General features: G+C 45.0%; 1 protein-coding gene across 6 annotated transcripts; it reads left to right on the top strand.

The window, feature by feature from the left end:
* The first annotated feature begins 5,385 nt into the window (after nucleotides 1–5,385).
* ANKDD1A (ankyrin repeat and death domain containing 1A) lies at nucleotides 5,386–19,318 on the top strand. 6 transcript variants are annotated; one of them, XR_008203911.1, is made up of 16 exons: nucleotides 7,780–7,976; nucleotides 8,066–8,169; nucleotides 8,568–8,666; nucleotides 9,208–9,306; nucleotides 9,774–9,878; nucleotides 10,465–10,563; nucleotides 11,005–11,103; nucleotides 12,074–12,172; nucleotides 12,724–12,822; nucleotides 13,068–13,166; nucleotides 14,048–14,146; nucleotides 15,459–15,554; nucleotides 16,965–17,166; nucleotides 17,856–17,987; nucleotides 18,304–18,593; nucleotides 18,766–19,318. XR_008203911.1 is itself a non-coding variant. In XM_052672489.1 (15 exons), exons 1-15 carry the CDS (start codon nucleotides 5,469–5,471, stop codon nucleotides 18,363–18,365), a joined length of 1,527 nt encoding a protein of 508 aa, XP_052528449.1. In that variant the 5' UTR covers nucleotides 5,386–5,468; the 3' UTR covers nucleotides 18,366–19,318. The 6 variants fall into 6 exon arrangements, 5 of the variants coding, with proteins under 5 accessions (XP_052528449.1, XP_052528450.1, XP_052528448.1 ...); XM_052672489.1 differs by lacking the exon at nucleotides 7,780–7,976 and adding an exon at nucleotides 5,386–5,502 and having other exon boundaries at nucleotides 18,304–19,318; XM_052672488.1 differs by having other exon boundaries at nucleotides 18,304–19,318.
* The last annotated feature ends 101 nt before the right edge of the window (nucleotides 19,319–19,419 follow it).

Here is a 19,419-nt window from a genome sequence, read left to right as displayed (position 1 = left end):
GGAAAGATTGCCTTTAAGAGCCAGACAGAGGCCCAGGAACCAGAGAAACCAGACCTCTTTTTACACATGCAGAAAGTGAGAATAAAAGCATAGCCTGCAGGCATGTCAGAGAGGGGATTATGATGCAGCATCCAATTATGGTTCAGTTTACAGGATGCAGCCATCCCCGCCTCCCGCAACCAAGGGCTCACTACATTCAAACCAGGAAGAGACAGGACAGCAGATCTATCACACAGCTTCTGTTCAGAAAATAGTATTGTCTGCCCTTCTGATCCTTCCCTGCTGCTCTTGTTTTCCTTCACATATAAAATGTTTTAAGAGAACACCAGTCTTACATTTCTGGTCTTGAAAGACCAGGCTGATCTCTGCCTGCAAGGAGTACAGTTCAGAACAAGGACAGGACTGCTGTGACCTGGTGATCACTGTAGGATTGAGGCTGTCACACCAGTGATCTCCCAGCCTTCTCCCAGGTTGGCCCTTCCTTCCCACCAGGTGCTCAATCACTGGTTCAGACTGCGACTAAGCATTCCCACTACAACTCAAAGGAGAATAAACTGAGTTGGAAGACGCAGTGAAATCATGACAGTAAATTGTGTGAAAGGCAGAGATCAGCAGGAGGCCATGGACATCAGGAATAGCCCTGCCGGCTGTGTTAATTGAGTGTAAGCTTCACTTTCAAAGCTACACAGAAGCTTAAGCCCATTCATCTTTTCAAGGGATTTAAAGGCCTATGAGCTTTGGAAAGTGGCACTGACAGGACAGGAAAGTTCAAATCACCAATTGCAACTTCCAGTAGCTGTTAACATGGGTTGAACTATCTGTGTCAAGCCCACATGGCATCTTGCCAGGCAAGACTTGCTTCACTGCTCTGAGATTTCCTGGCATCTTTGAGACTTTTACTTAAAAACAAACAAACAACAATTTCTCTAACATGTGATTTCATCCCAAATCCATAATATTGGATTCTTCCTAAGTCTGAAGACAGAGAAAATCATTTTGTGGTACAGGCTGCTTTCTGAGCTAGGAGCAGCAGCTCTGCTGAAATGCCTCATTCTGTGTTGTCTGAAAGGCTACACAGGATAAGCAGAGTCTGGGAGACGGGAAAAACTGAATTATAGGCTTATGAGATGGACACTGACAAAAAAAAAAATGAAGTGACAAGCTTGCTCAGATGCCCACTGTGTTTAATCCAGTCATCACACAGCCTGTTTAACTAAATATTTGACTTCAGAACTAGGCCTGAATTATTACTGGCAAAATTTTCAAGCTCCACAGGTCCCTCTAACAAGCTGCTCCTCTGTGGAAGCTTTGCAAGCAGATGAATGCAGCCTTTGAGGAAAGTGATGGATCTCTCCTCAGGCTTCCAGAGTGGGTTCGCAGAGTCTCCTCAGGTTTCCAGGGTTTCTGAAAGCTTCATATGTCTGACTGCAAGAAGCTACACAACTGATGTTTGTGAGCACTTCTGGAACGTTCCCAGATTTTTGGCTCTGTAGCAGGTCCCACTGCTAACAAAGAAAGCGGCAAAATAACCTACAGAACTACTAAAAGCTTGGACCGGACAGATAATAAGATAAAGCCACACATAAAGACATGTAGACAGAGCCCTAACATGTATTCTAAGGGGACATATCTGAAAGTGCAGTTTGCAAACCTAGACACAAAGACTGTACAGTTATCCCCTTTCATACCCACAGCAAGGACATAAAGCAGCACAAACATACAATTCCCCACAGCATCACTGGTGGCTTCACAGCACAGTGCCAAGGGAAGTCGTTAAGGTGCTGCCACGTAGAGCCTACAGCACACTCATCTCAGTACACTGTGCCATTTGACACCCAGTCATGTTAAGACAGACCATCAGCACAGAAAGAGGATGGTGGTTGTCTCTTTTCCCATGCAATATTCAATTTCTTGACTGTGGCAGCATATGCCAGGGAATACAACCCTGCAGGGCTGGAGGCTGTTGTCTCCCTCCCCAGCTGAGGGCAGCTCCAGGGTAGCAGTGGCTTGGCTTCTTGGGCCGCAATCAGCTGCAGGCAGGAGGAGTCACCTTCCAGTTTTGCTTCCAAAGGAAGATTATAAATTAAAGTGCAATTTGCTAAACCTTTTGGTAAGCAACTGTTTCTGCATAAACACATACCGGTTTGTGGGCTGTATTACATGGTTAGCTGCAAATCTAACTGACTTTAAAATCACTGTGTATACAACTAAACCAGAGGCACATTTTAACATGGCATGGATTTAAACAACCTGACTCATAATTTTTGAAAGCTGGAGATTGAAAATAATGATTATCCTAAACTAACACATAAAAATGGGGCACAAAATGCTATGTCAAAGAGCTTCCCTTTTAAGCAAGAAAGAGCACATAGCCAGCTTAACTAAAATTTTTCTTCAAGTGAAATAAAGTCGAAAACTTTAATGCCTTTCTGAAGACAGGGTCAATATCAAGGATATATTGCAAGAAGAATTCAAATTATTACCTCCCCCTGGCATTCAGTATGGTACAACATTAGTGGAAAAATCCAAAAGCTTTTTTAGTTCTGTTAGCTAATAAATGGATCACTAGGCAAGTGTTCAGCATGTGAATAAATCCTTGCAACATTTTGTTATTAGTATCAGCAGAAAGTCTTTACCCCTTCCACACCTGAACACGTACCTATTTTATAAGGAGGGAAGAAACTGCCTACGTTGCTTTTTTTTCTGCCTGCTGGAAACACCCAAGCCCACAGATGCAAACTTCCAGCGCATCTGTGCTACTTCTCTCTGAGGTCAGCATTAAGCAGCAGAAAAGCCACAGATCAGTCCTAGCTGATTCAGGTTCTGGGAGAGGTGCAGACAGTGATGTTGACAGTGACAAGCTAAGTCCAAACAGCTTTCCATCTCTCAATCTTTTCTAGCGAAGTGAAAGAGTAGCAGAAGCCAGAAGTGCCACCCAGGGCTGGGAGTTTGCTGAGCTGGGCACAGTAGGTACACAGAAGCAGGGATTATTCTGTGCCCTATTCAGTGCTGTTTCCCCAGCCCTCGGGCAGTAGGGTACCCACTGGGGAAGGCTCAGCCCTTCTCACTCATTCCTGCTGGCTCTGTTCCAATTTGTCTAAAACACTTAAATATTCATTGTGAGAGAGAGCAAGTCTCTGTCTAGCCGGGTGCACAGACTCCTCTCCAGGGAGACAGGACACCTGCCTTCTACACTCAGTGCTTCATCAAATCATTAATTATTTAAAATAACAGGAAAAAGCAAGAAAAACTCATGCTTGCAGCCTGCTGCTTACAGTACTCTCTGGGGTCCTGCGGAGACCAGGGTTTGCAACTCCCCTCCGGCAGAGGAGAGGATCAAACCTAGCTTTCCACTTTCCTCGGAGAGGATGCTTTACCCACTGAGCTATTGTACAGAAGGGCTTTTCCTTTACTCAGGCAGCCCGTAGGCTTGCTTTTCCTATCACTGAGAGTGTTTCTTTTTTTTTTTTAATTCAATTTGAATAAATGGAAAACAAACCCCAAATCCTAAGCTCTGAGACCAGCAGCTAACCACAGACCCCTACACAATCTTGTGTTCGCTTTAGAGATTAGGGTCTACCAAGGCAATAGGCATTCTTCTCCATTTCACAGCTGCAACTGCTGCCAGTGGTCCCACAGCAAGACAGCTGCATCAGTGCAGCACTTGGGTGCACAGTCCTCATCGGGGTGCCTTTGACGAGGTGGAAACCCATGGATCAGCCCAGCAATTTAGTTAGTTCTGGTGTGTCTGTATGGGGTGCCGCTGTGCCCACAGACATTTCTCCTTTAGTAAAGGGTCTCTATATCTCTGCATCCTCTGGGCCTGCTTCACTGCATCTCAGCACACATAGGAGCAGCTAAGACCTGCACGAGGATCCCCAGGACGGTGGTGTCTAAGCATGGCCTGAGCCCGAGGACAGCCCCAGCTGCAGCCTTGAGCTCACTGCACAGCACAGCGAATCCCGGCAGGTAAACAGCACTGGCACCCTCGTGTGGTCGCTCTGCGCTCTCAGCCAAAACAGGTCGTCCAACACATCTAGATGATTCCTCTAGGGATTCCTTCTAAAGAGGATAGGGGCCCGGGAAAAGCATGAAGTCTGACGGAGCCAGTTGGCATGGTGCAGGGAGGGAATGCAAATGTGATGCTACAGAGAAAGCAGAGCGTCAGGGCTAGCAACGGCCTCGCAAGGTCGCTTCTACCACAAGATGAGCCTCTCTTCCCTGTGATCAGCAGCAAAGAAATCCCTGTCACACAGCTTGCTCCCCTTTGCTGTCTTGGCCACTGGAAAGCTACATGCAGAAGAAGCTGAAGTCCTGGCTACTGAGATTTAAGCTCATGCTTCCCAGTCCTGCCCATTCCAAGTTTGCAGAACAGGTTCTTCCTTTCTCTCCACAGCATCTTCCTTGAAGGACCAGCAAACAACAGCATTTACTCAAACAAGCCAACATGTCACTCAAGGTGTCACCCCGTATTAAAGGCATGACAGAGCGCAAGCAGACACAAGAAAGCATAGAAAATGTAAGGAGATGTCAGGTAAAACAAAAGCATGCATCGAGAGTACTTCACAGCATCTGCCCAGGCTCCTGGCACGCCAAAGCAGGGCCAGCGGGTTGGGCTGAGCAGCCAGCTTTGTCATTTCTATGTCCTCACACTGCTGCTGCTTTGGACCCTGCTTTTTTCTGCTTGCCTCAGGCCTCCCCAAGAGGGACTGGATCCTTCCCCCACCCCTAGCTCAACCATTATCTGGTTCCTTCCTCCTAGAATTATCAGAAGGAAAGAGAAAATGAAAGACAAAACTAGATCCTGATGCTGAAACAGGAGAATTAACTCAAACCATGGGTAAAGAACCGATTTAACCCCATTCTGCACCTTCTTCAGTGCCTTGGCCACACAGCAAGGAAATGCCAAATCTTACATTCAGGAAACAAACAAACAAATTAAAAAACAAATTAAAAAACAAATACACCAAAACAACACAACAACCCACTCTGTATTTCCCACAGGAAAACCCTCTCCTCTCAAATCAGTGTGGAAACAGAACGAAACCACCCATAGAACCATATTAGTGAGGGCACTGAAGCTGAACACCCTGAGGGGAGGGCAGCACCGGGCTGAGGAGTCACGGCCCGGAGCCCAGAACGAGATGCCTGGCCTTTGCCCCTCGCAGCCATTCCACAACGGCCTATTTTAACAAACAAAAAGAAAAATTAAATATATATATATTTTTAAAGCAAGGATTGCTGACCCAAGGCCACCTTCTCCCCTTTATGAGGATTGCATCAAAACAACTGGCGAGCCCCTGTAGCCGCTCTGCTTTTCAAACGGCGGCGTGTACGGAAACGACGGCGATATTCTATTTATCTTACTTTAAACAGCAGCGAAAGAGACGCTCTGCGGCGGTGCGGCCCGGCAGTCAGCCCGCCCATAAGGCGGCGGGGCTGTGCCCGGCCTGCCTTGAGGAGGTGACATGGGGGATGAGGCGGCCTCGGAGGACGACGCGCGTGAGTGGGGCCGCGGAGGCGGGAAAGCCGTGAGGAGGGGGTTTGGGCGGGAAAGCCGTGAGGAGGGGGTTTGGGCGGGAAAGCCGTGAGGATGGGGTTTGGGCGGGAAAGCCATGAGGAGGGAGTGTGGGTGCGAGCGGCGCTGCGCGCGCTGTGGGCAATGAGGTGGAGCGCTCTGGGATCCCCCTCACCCCATCCTAGCTGTGGTTATAAGAGCCATAAAGATTCCCCCCTCCCTCACCCGCTTACGGAAATGCTTTTAGGAATAATTGAAGATGTAAAATTCCATTCAAAACACAGCTAGGTGTAGAGCAGGTTGCTTTTGCTTTAAAGCACTGCATACGCCTGAGGTGTGCGTAAGTACCCCAAATTCTGCATTTTGGCCTGCTGCCACCCTGAGCCGTCTCTCAACATGTTTCTGTGCCTGTATTTCTGCTCTTCTACTGCCTTGCATAATAAGCTGCTTGCTTGTTGGTGCGTTGCGCTGAGGATAAAGTGTTTGAAGTGTTTTCTGTGCTGTTTGGGATCACTGAACTCATATTGAGCACTTTAAGGGTGGTCATACCCCAGAACCTCAGCTCAAACAGTAGAACATTAAATGAATATAAATGGTGCTTGTGGGGCAGGTGTGTGCTGTGATGGGGAGTGCATCCACATTTACAGGGATAACTTCCTCAGTGTCAATGCTGGAGAGGCAATCACACCATCCAGTTGTTTCTCCTACATCGCTGAAAATAAATAAGTTTCAGCTTCTGCAGCCTTAGAGATCTTAGATTTGTTGCTTTATCTTGGCCATTAGAGGAAAGAGTGAGTGAAGTGGCGGTGTGGCACCTCCCAGCGAGTCACCTGTGCTTTGTGTGTACGCAGAGGGCATTTCTGCCTGAGAAATTAAGGCATTCGCTTAACTAAGACTGAGAGTCTCTTGTTTATCTCCTGAATGGGACAGTGAAAAGTTCTGGTGCCTCTCTATGGCTTGTGGTTTGTCTCTGGTTGATAACATTTTCTCAGTAGTAATGAAGTGTCAGGCCTATATGTTTGCAAACACATAGAATTAATGGAAGGTGTTCAAAACCTCTTGATTTACATTAGATAATGCTAAGGCAGAGGCTTATCCATATCTAGATCAGCAGTCAAGTGAATGGAATTCTGCTTAATTACAGCTGAGAACCTGCCTGCCATCATTTGCTTTCCAACGTTCTCAGAGTTAGTCAATACAAATGAAATAAACTAACCTGAGCAAAACCATCCCTACACAGTCCAGCATTTCCTTCTTGTTTGTTGGGTCATTAGGGGTTGATTTTTGGTTAATGCAGGCAGCCTTGTCGTTCCTGCAGTCTTCAGGCTGTGGGAACCAGTGGAGAGCAGAGCTGCTCGGGAGCTGTTTTGCCAGAGCGTAAGCAGAACCACTTTGCTGATGCTCTGCATTTGCACCTGTGAGGACCTTTTCATAGACTGGGGCATCTTTAGTGGCACAGAGCAAAACAGAGAAGATGGTTGTGCTCCCAGAGAGTGACGGTTCTGTACGATCCTGAAGTGCTTATAAATAGTAGGTTTGAAAATCAGAATGGGCTGTGTCAAGCAGCAGCAAAAGAGTGTGATTGAAGATTACTACCTAGACTTACATTTGGGTTAAAACATGAGCAGGTTTGGTTGACACAGGCATGTATTCTTGAGGAGGGGAAAACAACAAACAAAAGTTGCATTGGTCCCCTGCTATCTATCCTCGAACAGCAGCCTGAGAGCTACAGAAAAAAAATAGAAGAGAGCAGAGCATCTGTGCCAGCTCTCCAGCAGGATGTGACAGGCTGAGGGTCTGACTCAATCACTTCTCTAAAGAATTCTCTAAAGCCATTAGGGCAGTGACTGAATCTGACAAAGGCTCGCAGCAGCCTTGCCAAAAACCCTGAGATCCTCCCTGTCAGGCTGCAGCAGGCCCAGAGTCACATTGCTCTCATTTCTTGGCAGGAGGGTTTGTTCGATTAAGGAGAAGATTGCTGAGGCAAGGCCCAGCATGGAGGGTAAACACCCTTAAATTATGCCTTGCTGTGCAAGACAAATGCTGCCATTTGTGTAAATTAATGTGCAGAACTGCCACAGTCTATTAGGAGATGCAACACTAATCACAGCTGGACAGTGGTTGTGTCCTGCCTGGCTGGTTCACGTTGCAGGAAAGGAGAACCATGTGCAAGGGCATCCTTGTAGAGCAGCAGGTAGTAAGTGGAGTGACAGAAGGAAGAGTCTGTGTCTGCTGCTTGAGTCTTCACATCGGTTCTGGGCTTGGAGGGTACCAGATGTCATGGACCAGAAGGATAGAACAAATCCCTACAAACAGGAGATGCTGAATTAGAACTGGAAGAGCACTGATGTGTGGTCAGGAAAGGGGAAATAGCAGGTGAAGATGAATCCAGCAAACAGGCCAGCATCCCGGCCAAGTATCTTTCTGCTGTCTTCCTTCCCTGAAGTCATGAGAACTGGTGAGCTGAAGGGGAGGTTTGTTGGGGCACACTGCTCCGTGCTTCATCCCAGCACTGTTTCAGTACCAGCTCTTCTGTCTCTGCTGCAGTGCTTCATTCAGAGAAGGAGTTCCATGATGCAGCGAAGCGTAATGACACGGCCAGGATGGAGGAGCTCATCAAGAGGGGGGTCGATATCAAAGCCAAAAACAATGTAAGTGCCAAGTTTTCCTGCCTCCAAGCTGCCGGAAGTGCTGAATGTGTTTGAGAACTACAGCTCTGTTACACTGCTCTCCTCATTAGCTGCTCAATTGGCCAAAGCTTTAAAGTACACTGCCCAGTGCCAAATAGAACCTGTGGCAACTGGGCAGCTTCACAGCACACTTGAAAGCAACAGAAATGGCATGCTGAGCAGACTGGAAAGTTGCAAGCAGTGACAAAGGGTTGTAATTTATGGTTCTCTTTGGAGCCAGTGAGGTCACTATCTGCAGAGCAAGGAGGGAAAGGCTGTGGCCAAAGAAAACTGCACAGATTTGGGTCTTCTAGGAGGGTGGTAAAAATGCACACATTCTGCATACATCAGCTTTGGCTCTTTCCTTCGTTCTCTTCCAGACAGAGCGAACTGCCTTGCACTGGGCTGCAGGAGCTGGGAATGTGGATGCTGTGCGACTGCTCCTGGACCATGATGTGCCAGTGGATGATGAGGACAGTGTATGAAGGCAAACATCTCTTGCTCATCCTGCAAATGTGTGCACTGCTGGGGGGTGCTGGGCTGGCTAAGGCTGCACCTTAGTTTTGAGTGGATGGCACAAGGCACTGTGGTACCTGAGAAGCTGTAGCTTCTCTGCAAAGGTGTAGTGGCTTTTTGGAGCTTACCACATTTTAGGGTGCCTCTGTGCTTTGTCTTCTTGCCTCTTTTTCTGCAAGCACAGTGACCAGGAAAATGTCTGGGAGGATGCAAGATTTTTGTATAGCACAGGAATGCTTAGCTTCTTGTCATCATGTTGGTGAGGCTTGTGGAAATGCTATGACTGCCATCAAGTTCTCTCTTCCTCATAACAACCAGGCTAATGGACACCACTGACTAGGAGGTGGCAGTTAAGAGGTATGACTCTGCTCAGCTTTTGAGACCATTGGTGGCAGGAATGGCACTAGCTGGGCTAAATGGCAGTTCATGGACAGCTTAGCATTAGAGTGGGGATGGTAGTGGTCTGCAGTTTAGCTGTACATGTTTCTCTTCTCTTCTGCCCAGTTTGGAATGAACGCACTTCTCCTGTCTGCTTGGTTTGGCCACCTCCATGTCCTGCATATCCTTGTCAATGCTGGGGCGAAGATAAACTGTGTTAATAAGGTGAGAGTCTCTGCATCTGGGTTTGTCATGCAGAGCCAGAGAGTGACAGAAAGAGAGAGAGGCTTACCTATTAGCCAAGGTAATTGTGTGTGACAACATCATCTCTCTGATGGGGTGACCTTAGGTGAAGCCATCTTCACTTTCAAGCCTAGACTTACTCCTGAAACAGAAGTAATCATTGTGGCTATAGAGATGTATGAGGCTTTCTCAGCTCAAGTTTCTGCAGTGCGGACATGGAAGGCATTACAGAACTGGAGAATGGACCACGCTTTTTAAAATAAACCTTGGATGGGCAAAGGAGCATGAATACTTCAGTCATAATGTCCCTGTCTGCAGTAGATACTAGTACAGCCCTGGAGGTAAAGGGAGACTTCAGACAAGTCATTGCTAGCAGGAATAAGTTGTTGAAAGAGACTGTCCCTCAGCATTCAACTTGCTAAATAAACTGTCTTTGATCTCCTCTCCAGAATGGCAGGAACCTGCTTCATTGTGCAGCACAGAGGGGACACCTCCGGGTGATGGAATTCATCATGGAGGACCTGGAAGATGTGTGCCTGGATCAGACAGACAAGGTGGGAACTCTCTTCACTCATTTGTTTCACTAGGTCTGATCTTGCTCTGCTGAGTTTAGCAAGAATGTTGCCGTTTGTTACAACCATGGGTGACTCTCAGCATTTTCCAGCCATGGCTGATCTGGTCCTGGAGACAAGAACATGCAGGAGTTGGCACACGTTTTTTTCTATTCCTCCCCATTCTGGTCCTTGGAGGCTAAATCAGGCAGCATAAGATCTACCTTTCTCCAGAAGAAATTCTGACTTGCTTGATAACTGATGTCTCAGATATTATTTCTCTATTTTGTGTTATCCTTGGTTGCTATTAGTAAGCTTTTTATTCTCTATTTTTATAAACTTTCCAGTGTTTTGTGAGACAGAGTTGTGAGCACTGGTCTGTAGTTCTGTTCAGCTCGTGTTGTTACCTTAACCCAAAGTAAAGCAGAATACAAGTTAACAGCAAAATAAAAGAGAACTATTTTAGAAGCGTGACACTTTTTGCCTGCACAGACACTAACTTTGCTGAGAACTGGGTGCTTGCAGCAGATGATGTAATCTGCTTTCTGAGCCTTGTTGGGCTGTGTTTTTTTTCTGCTTTCTTTCAAAGATGGACAGGACAGCATTTCACCTGGCTGCAGAGCATGGTCAGCTGGAGGTGGTGGAGTTCCTAATCCGGCACGGTTGTTCTCACAGTGCTAAAGACAAGGTATGGGCATAAAACCACGCACGAGGGAATATAAAATCCAAGAATCAGAGGATGTGAGAGTCAGGCATGGGATTCCAAATAAGGTCAATGCAGGCAAGTTGTCAGCATTCCTAACTGTGGTTGTGATGGTCAGGACTTTTCTTCCCTATCTACCTGCAAGCCATTTGCTCCTCAGTCCATGCTGGATTTCTCTCCAGAATTTTGCAGGTGGATACACCAGCAAGCCTGGTGGACCATACTCCACTTTAAGATGGCTGGGTTTCTTGACTTCATGCTGCTCTTAATACAAGACTGTATTTCAGATTGTTACTGCTGGTTAGGGCCTCTTCTTCAGTCACTCTTGGGTACACTGCAAAATTATGTTGTATGAACACTCAATCGTATGATATTTATATAAGCATGTATATGTGTGTATATGTATGAAATGATGTCTGCTTTCAGGAAAAGGATACAGCACTGCATTTAGCTGCTAAAAATGGACATCTTTCTGTGCTGCAGAAGATTGTAGATGTTGGAGTTGACCTTGATGAAAAGAACTTAGTAAGTACATTTAATGAAATGAAAATCACACAAGTTTTGCTCTTTCTATCTCTAGAAATACTCTCCTGCCACAGTCATCAGGCTGAATGATCACTATGAGGTTTAGAAGATAACTGATTTTATCTAATATGTTTAAAAGGAAGTCACACTTGGAGAGTATCAGTGAAAAGCAACATCCTTCTTGGACCAATATCCAATTTTAAGGCGTCTCATTTTCTTTCAGTTGTACCTCCTCACCTACCTTATCATTCTGTTATCTCCCTTTTTCTCTCTGACCCTTGTACATTCAAGTGCCTAAATAGTTATTGAGTGTGTTTTAAACTCAACTTCAGTGTGCTTTATAGTATTGACTTAGCCACTGAACATATGGCCCTTCTGTTTGAGATCTCTCTTTGATAGACCTGCTTCAGAAAATTCTGTGGCTAGAACACAGTTAATGACTTAGATAGCAAATATTGGCTCAGTTAAGCTAGTATTCATTCCACGGCACACTTCCAATTAAGTTTATCAGCTATTTTTTAGTCTTATTTGGTTACAGTTCTTCCAAAGTACATTTGATTGTCACTAAGATCTGAAAGAAAAAGGAAACCAGCAATTTTAGTAACTGGTAGCATTTGTTACTCCCAGAATAGCTGCCCCCTCTGCAAGAGCTATAATAAAACCAGACAAACTCACCTATGAATTCTGCTGCTTTCTTGCAAAGAAATGAGCTGTAGCCCTCAGAAGGAAAAGGGAGAAGCAGTGTGGCCTGTGGGCCAGCTGCTTCCCATGGCATAAGGACAGAGCAGTACTCTGTTAGTGACAGATAATTGTGTTCATTATTTTCCTAACAATCACACTTGCTATTTTAACATGTCATGAATTCAGAAGATACGGTTGAGACTTGCTTGTTCTACTACTTCATCTTGTCCTTGCTTACAGAAGAGCAGTGTATTTCCCTTTTTGCTTCTCTCGTCCTGCCTTGTTCCAGGAAGGACTTACGTGTTTACATCTGGCTGCTGAGGGAGGTCACAGTGACTGTGTAAAGCTGCTCTTGCAAGCAGGTGCTGATGTCAATGTCCAAACTCAGGTGAGCTCTGTGGAGGTGACTCCTTTGTCAGAAGCTTTCTCTAGGGTGACTACTGTACCTGCACAGCTTGTGCAACCATGTTGGTACAGCCAGCAGCTTGTGCAGGGTTAGTTTCAAGTTTTCTTTTGGAGAATGGCTGGGTGATGTAGCGTGAGCGTGGAGAAGCCCTTTGTGCAGTCACCTAAGTCTCAAGAGAGCCCCTTCATCACAGAAGCTAGTCCTCCTCTGTAGATTCTTTTATACCCCTGTTGCTATCATGACAGGGTACCTGTAGAAAGGTCTTGGGTTCAGGTCTGCCTTAAGAAAATTGGAGTTGGCAGAAGTAGAGCAGAGAGTGCAGATGAAAGCCTGTGTGGCTTTGTACAAAGAGGTACGTGAAGCTACTCTGGGACCAGAGAGCTGTGGAGATGATCTGTGTGGATTTACTAGTTCTGGGGCATGGGTTTCTTGCAGGAAGGAAGCGTGGAGGTTTCTGTGAATAGCCTGCAACAAATGCAGCTTCTGAGAAGAAGCCCTGCCTAATACTTGTATTTTTTGATGTGTTTTTCTAGAAGAAAATGAACTGCCTTCATTATGCAGCACTACATGGCTATGAGGAGATAGCCAGGATCCTTGTGGATGCAGGAATCCACGTCGATGCTGTTAATCACGTGAGTCCCACTCATTGCTCTCGTTCCATACCAATAGGCAAAGACAGCTGGTGAAGCTGTTCAAGAGCACCAAGCAACTTTGTAAAGATTGGTGCTTCTGTGGAGCCTGTGCTTATGAGGCAGTATCCCCAGTACCCCCCAGTCCAGGCTGGCACTTGTCTTATTTTGGACGCTATGGGCACAATGCAGTCTTTTTATGCGATGGAGGTGAGTGCTTTCTGAGCACAAGTTCTTTTCTTGTACAGCAAAATGCTTCAGCGACACACTTGGCAGTACTGCAGAACTTCCCAGCACTGGTGAAGCTCCTCATTGATGCAGAGTGTGACCTTGACATTCCAGATAATGTAAGTCTGCAACTCTTTTTTTTTTTTTTTTCCTTTGAAATGTGAACCCATTTTGTGGAAGATGTGATCACCGGGGGGACAGGACTAAAGAGGAGTGCTTTAAAATGGGGAAAAGCTGGAAGTGTAATTTAGGAAATGTGAAGCCTGTGAAATGATACTGGGTGCTGCAGTGAGGTAACCTCTTGATAGTGCTCACTGGGCTGTGCCGTGTCCCTGGGACATGGCGTAAACTCTGCCCTCTGCTGGAATCAGGTGACTGAAATTTCAGGCCAGAAGGTATTCCCCAAAGGTAGTTGGTTGTCTTGACTGATTATAATTTTGTGAATGAGGGGCTTTATTTGCACTTTGTGGCTTGTTTGTAGTGTTTTGGATAATATTCATTCTTGTGGAGATATTCAGTCCATGCAACCACACAATCACCACATTTTGTATTTGATTTTTAATTTTTTCCATTAAGTAATTCCAGATTGCAGTGTGTACACACTAAGCAGACCCTTTATCCTCAGAACAAAGAATTGGCACAGGTTTATTCCTTCCTTGCCAAACTATTTGCCTACAGAAAACGTTTAAATAACATGAAATAAAATGTTCCTACAAGTGAGCCCCAGGAGATGTATGAGACTGAAGAGGTTCCTTCTTCAGACTGAAATGTCATCAGGGAGGCATCCCAGTGCTAGGACAGGGGCAGACCGTGGCTCAGCTTGAGGAACCCAGTGCCAGTTCAAGGTGTTTGTGTGTCTCACTTGAAAAAGGGTTGGAGAGGAAAGGAAGGCAGAGCTGATTGTTCTTCCAGTGCTTCCATCTGGTACTGCTCCTTCCTATGTTCACAGCCTCACGCTTGTGCCTCTTTGAAACTTACTCCTTTCACCCTTCTTATGCAGAGGCAGCAGACCTCACTTCACATCGCTGCAGAGCACGGCAGGCAGGACATCGCCGAGATGATTCTCATTGCAGGAGTAAATCTGAAACTAACGGACAAGGTGAACGTCTCTGTGGGTTGAATAGATCTTTCTCATTTTACAGATACTTCTCCTAATTTTTAAGAAGTGCTAGGGAGAATATTAAAATCTGGGTACTTCCAGGGATAAGGTCTGGAAATGTTACTGAGTAGGTTGGTTTGATGCCTTTTCCAGTAAGGAAGTGACTGGTTCTTAGGAAGACAGAAAACAGAAAACTTCTGGTTGAGATACTGTATACATTAATATCAAAGGTTAATACCTTTGATGGAAGTATGATAACTAATGTTAATCAGGGATCACAGTGTACATTTTAACGGGTTTAAAATATCTGGTTTGTATAAATTTGGTACCAGTGTCCTGGGTTTTAGCTCCTAAATTTAAAAAGAAAAGGGAATTGTAGAGGAGTCATGCACGTTGTGTGCAGCCTGAAAGCATTGTAATGTGCCTAGAAAATGCTGAAAGGGGCTTGGGCAGAGGTTAATGAAGTGTCTTCCATTAATACATGGGTAAAAGCAGATCCAAAGCCACCTGGCTGAAACAGCCTTTACCTATAATAAACATTTGTCATCTTCCAGCAGTCTGTGGAACCACAGCAAGGCTCAGTGCAGAGAATACACTCACACTTTTCTGTGTGAAACTGGGCTTCTGCTCATATCTGAGACTAGAATCCTTCATATGCCCGATGGCTGGGCTGGCTCACCTTCCTACGTGCAGCTTTCTGATCTTGTGCCTTTCTTCTCTATGCTCTATATAGATACATATACACACTCTCCCCACTGGCCAATCACTTTATCCAAAATTATGTTTATATAAGGAGTGTAGTTACATTTTCATAGTCCCATCCACCCGTGCTTCTCCCAGGAGACCATTTTTAATCACACATTGTGGATCCTATTAAGTTAATGAGGTTGCACAAACTACTTCAGCTTTGTGCATCAACAAACCTGCTATGCAAAAGGCTGTAAAATGTCTCAGATTGCAGAGCTGAGCTAATCTGTTGAAGACAGCACCCATATTGCTGGTGCCTAAGAGCATCCTACGATCCACTGTGACTTACAAGATGCATTCCCAGATGCTGCTGCCAAACTGACAGTTCTCCCATGGCAGCAGAAGAAATACTGAAGATCTTGGCAAATGACTCCCTAAGCCTTGCATGCAATAAGTTGAAGGTAATTCATGGTTTACATGAGGAGACCTGGTTTACAGGTGGAGAATAAGGATCCTTCATCACAGCTAGGTACATTGCTCAATAGGATCAGCTGCCTGCTGTTAATGACTGCCAGGTGAGCATAGTTAGGTCTTTTCCAGCTCATTTTTCCCCTTCTGATTTCAGCAGGGAAAAACATCTCTGGATGTTGCTGCCCGAGGCAATCACATCAACTTGGCAGACATGATTATCAAGGCAGATCGGTTTTACAAATGGGAAAAGGTGAGCAGCTCATACCACCATACCCTGTGTTTTACAAGGTAGATGTGCCTTTATTGTCTCCACTGAAACTCCACATTATCAACTATCAAAAAAAAAAAAAAAAAAAAAAAGAAATGCAGGACATTCCATGACAGCCTGACCTCAGCTTTCATTTAAAGGAAAACAAAAGTCCTCAGCATGTCACATCTACTTAAGGCTATTTATTTTTTAAAAAGCCTGTGTTGTTAGAAGCTTCAGGCTGTGGTGAAGTGAACAGGGGTTTTCAAAGATTCTTTGGCAGCTTTCCCAAAGCCTTGCAGAAGAGAGTGGGGTATAATTATTTCCTTTTCCCAGAAGGAGAAACTGAAGCACTGAGTAGGTAAATGTTGGCTTGAGGTTAATAACTGTGACCTTGGGGGTTACAGCAGTGGGGACACCTCACCTCTTACAAATATCATTTCTTGCAAGGTGAGTGATAGTTTCTTGTTGGAATCATACAACCAACTTCCCTCTCAAACTTCCCCACAGCTGGGGCTGTTCCTCCTGTGTTCCCCAATTGTGGGACAGCAGTGTCTCCTGTGCATAGAGTACAGCTGCTCAACCTCAGCCCCCTCCAAGTCCCAGATCTGTGCCCAACACAGTCTGAGCAGAGAGCATGTTAAAAGCGCAGCTGAACACCACATTCCTTGCATCTTCATGGACCTGGAGCATTCCCTGCTACCAGGAAATGCAGGGAAGGGAAGGAATAGAAGGGAAAGGAGGGCATAAGCTTGTGGCATAGGCACAGAAATAATGCTGTGTGTCAGACCCTTGTATGGGCTTCCCATGTAGCCCTTAGCAAAGTCATTTATCCCGCTTACAGTCTGGCAGGCAAAGGAGGTGAGCACGTGTCTGTGTTCTAGGGGAGCAAGGAAATCTGATTAAATGATTCTTCAGATAAAAGGTGCTATAAAAATGCAAACTGTGATTTCCATGGGCTTCCACAGCAAAGCTGCTATTAACTGTATTTGTTAACATGCATCATTAAAGTGGAGTGAAACAGGAATAAAAGAAATGTGCTGCACTAGAGTGAGCTTGTAGCAACCTGTGGGTGTGTGGGAGACAGCAGAGTGACAGCTATGTAAAAAGCTTTGGTGATAGCAGGAGGGCATGTGCAGGTCTTGGTCCAGGGAGCACGATGGGGCTGATGTCAGTAATACCAACAGAACAGATCTTTAATGTCCCAGCTTCACTGAGATTGTCAGCCCCAACAAGACAAAACCTATTGTAGACTGACATGAGAACGAGATGCAGTTTTGCACATCGATGCCAGCAGGAAAGCTGAATTGCAACATGAAAGCAGCTGGACACGCCAAACTGCATCTTATCCCACAAAAGACTGATGGCAATTCTGCAATATTGCACGCTGAAACTCCTGTTCTGGCTTTGCAGGACAACCTGAACAGTGACTCCAATTCCTGGGTGGCAAAGCACTTGACCTTTAAGCAAGATCACAGGGTGGAAACACAGCACATTCGCTCAGTAATGTGGAGGTTAGCCACTAAATACCTCAAACCTGGTGAATGGAAGAAGCTGGCACATTACTGGAAATTCACTGATGCACATATTAGAGCCATTGAGCAACAATGGACAGGTATAAAACATTGCCCAACTGTTTTCTGTACTTCATTTGGACTGCATTTCCAGGACAAAGGTCTGCAGTACTACTGAAGTGTAAAGAAAGCCACCCATCTTACTCGAAGCAACCAAAATGTACTTAATGAGTGGGGAGATATCTGTACACTTCTTCTGGGAGTCAACACAAGCATGGATGTCAGTTGTTCATTGCTTTGTGAGGTGCTGCCAGATCTTAAGGCCTTGCTACAGAAATTGAATTAATTTTTTTTTTCTTTAGGACAGAAAAAAACTTGTTTATCCTCTGTAGGAAGCTGAGTGAAGGTAACAGCAGAGTTCCATTTGGAATTTAACAGATGCCTTAGTAGCACCAGGTTCTGGAAACAGATCGCTGCCAGTTTGGTGGTCACCATAGGGAGCGCCCCTGTAGTTTGAATAATGCAAGCAGGGAAATAAGCAATGCTTCAAAGGCTGAAATTTTGTACTGGTATAAAAGGTTGCCTGACAAGCCCAAGCTCATCCATCACCTCCTCCATTAGCTTTAATATTAATCTAGCAATCTGACCAAACAGGAGTTAAGACAGATTGTACTTTACAGCCTCAAATCCAAAGAGGAGGGGCGTTCAAACACAGGAGGTCAGAAATCAGCTTCAGTCAGGGCTATGGATTGCCAAGTGCAGAGTTTCAGTTTCAGTTTCATTTCACCAGGTACTGCAAGCTACAGAGAGCATGGCCACAGGATGTTGCTAATCTGGCTTCACGGTGTGATCATGGCAGGAGAAAATCCAGTCAAGGGGTTGTACGAAGGTCTTGTGGGCATTGGAAGAAGAGATTTAGCAGGTAACACTTTTGTTTTCCTTCAAATAGTACACACTAAGCACTAGCTGAATTCTGTTGCTAATACAGCATACAGAGGAAAACTTAAATGAAACCAAATCACAGGGGCTGGAAGACACTGTGCCATGTCCCACCCCTTGCCACCACTCCACATGTCATTTCTCTTTTAGTTCTTTGATCAATTAATGCATCCTGCCACTGCTTTATGTCTGCAGCACGAGAACAACCAGCAAACACGGATCAAAACATCCATTAGTAATCATACTGTGTTATCAATACCCACCCAAACCCTTAATGCTCAGAAAATTCTCTTTTACAGAAAGCATTCGGAAAAAAGCAAACGCAGACCCAGCTTCTCCAAAGAAGTGCACAGCAATGTAACACCCACTGGTTGTCACTGGCTGTCTCATGAGCTACAAGAGAATCACTTGCTATGCTACTTACCAGAAGGCAGCTATAAGTTCAGTGCTTGTCATAAAAGTCACTGCTGCTTCCTTCTTGGTCTGGAACTACCAGGATATCAGCAAACAGTAGCAGTCTAAATGCCTCCTTTATAAAGAAGTGGGATTTTATTGGCTATTCCATATGTTCCAAATACTGTAATAAGAGGTAAGTCACAGCATGGCAAGTGAGACTATCAGGAAATACTGCAGTACTTTACTGTAACTTGTTTGTGTCACAATTTTGTATATAAGTTTTTAATTGTCAATTTTATAAACTGTGGAGAACGCCTTTGTTTTGAGAAATGTTCTTTGCTTATCTGTTTTGTGTTTGTTTCTAGTGCTTGCGTCTTAGATTTGTTCTCAACTTCCCTCTTAGCACAGGAGTTTGTTCAGAAAAGTTGAGGTGACTGCATGGTCTGTGATCTTTAAGAAGATCGTTAACTTCATCGGTGTAACATTTATAAATCAGATGGGTAACTTGAAAAGCCTAGAAGAGCACGGAGTTATCTGTGTTCTAGGAAACAAAGAGTGAAGTTGTTAAGACGACCTGAAGGCTGATGCTTTCATCTAGAGCACCGCTGTGTGGACTTTACTGTTTTAACTCAAAGATGTTAGCATTGATTATTTTACACAGTCTCTCATAAGGCCACTTTTCATAAACACAGATTTGACTCATCAGCTTTTGTATTTTTAGAGTGTTTTGAGTAGAAATAATGTCTGTATTTCAATGAATCAGAATTTTACTGTTAAATTTGCACACTATTGCATATTATATCCTAGTCATCCTTTTCTTTAAAAAAGAAAAAAATACATAAAGAAACAAATCCAACAAAAAAAAATGTGCAATTCTCTCTCATTGCTGACCCACCGCAACCTTGTAAGTAGAACTGTTCAACACAAGAGGCAAGTTCATGCAGAAGATTCTTTAACTTCTAAAAGGTACCTGTAGCCCTAGACCTCAGAAAGCCACGCTTCTGTTCTCTTGTAATCAG

The sequence above is a fragment of the Tympanuchus pallidicinctus genome, unplaced genomic scaffold, assembly GCF_026119805.1.
Source record: "Tympanuchus pallidicinctus isolate F22 unplaced genomic scaffold, pur_lepc_1.0 scaffold12, whole genome shotgun sequence".
NCBI classification, from domain to species: domain Eukaryota; kingdom Metazoa; phylum Chordata; class Aves; order Galliformes; family Phasianidae; genus Tympanuchus; species Tympanuchus pallidicinctus.
This window is presented reverse-complemented; position numbering and strand designations above follow the sequence as displayed.

What these genes read in the sequence shown, in the direction of transcription:
- ANKDD1A (XM_052672488.1), top strand. Translation starts at nt 7,901, where the DNA reads ATGAATCCAGCAAACAGGCCAGCATCCCGGCCAAGTATCTTTCTGCTG. An exon ending in ACCTTGATGAAAAGAACTTA is followed by an intron (nt 11,104 to 12,073) that starts GTAAGTACATTT and finishes GCCTTGTTCCAG; the next exon opens with GAAGGACTTACGTGTTTACA. An exon ending in ACGTCGATGCTGTTAATCAC is followed by an intron (nt 12,823 to 13,067) that starts GTGAGTCCCACT and finishes TTTCTTGTACAG; the next exon opens with CAAAATGCTTCAGCGACACA.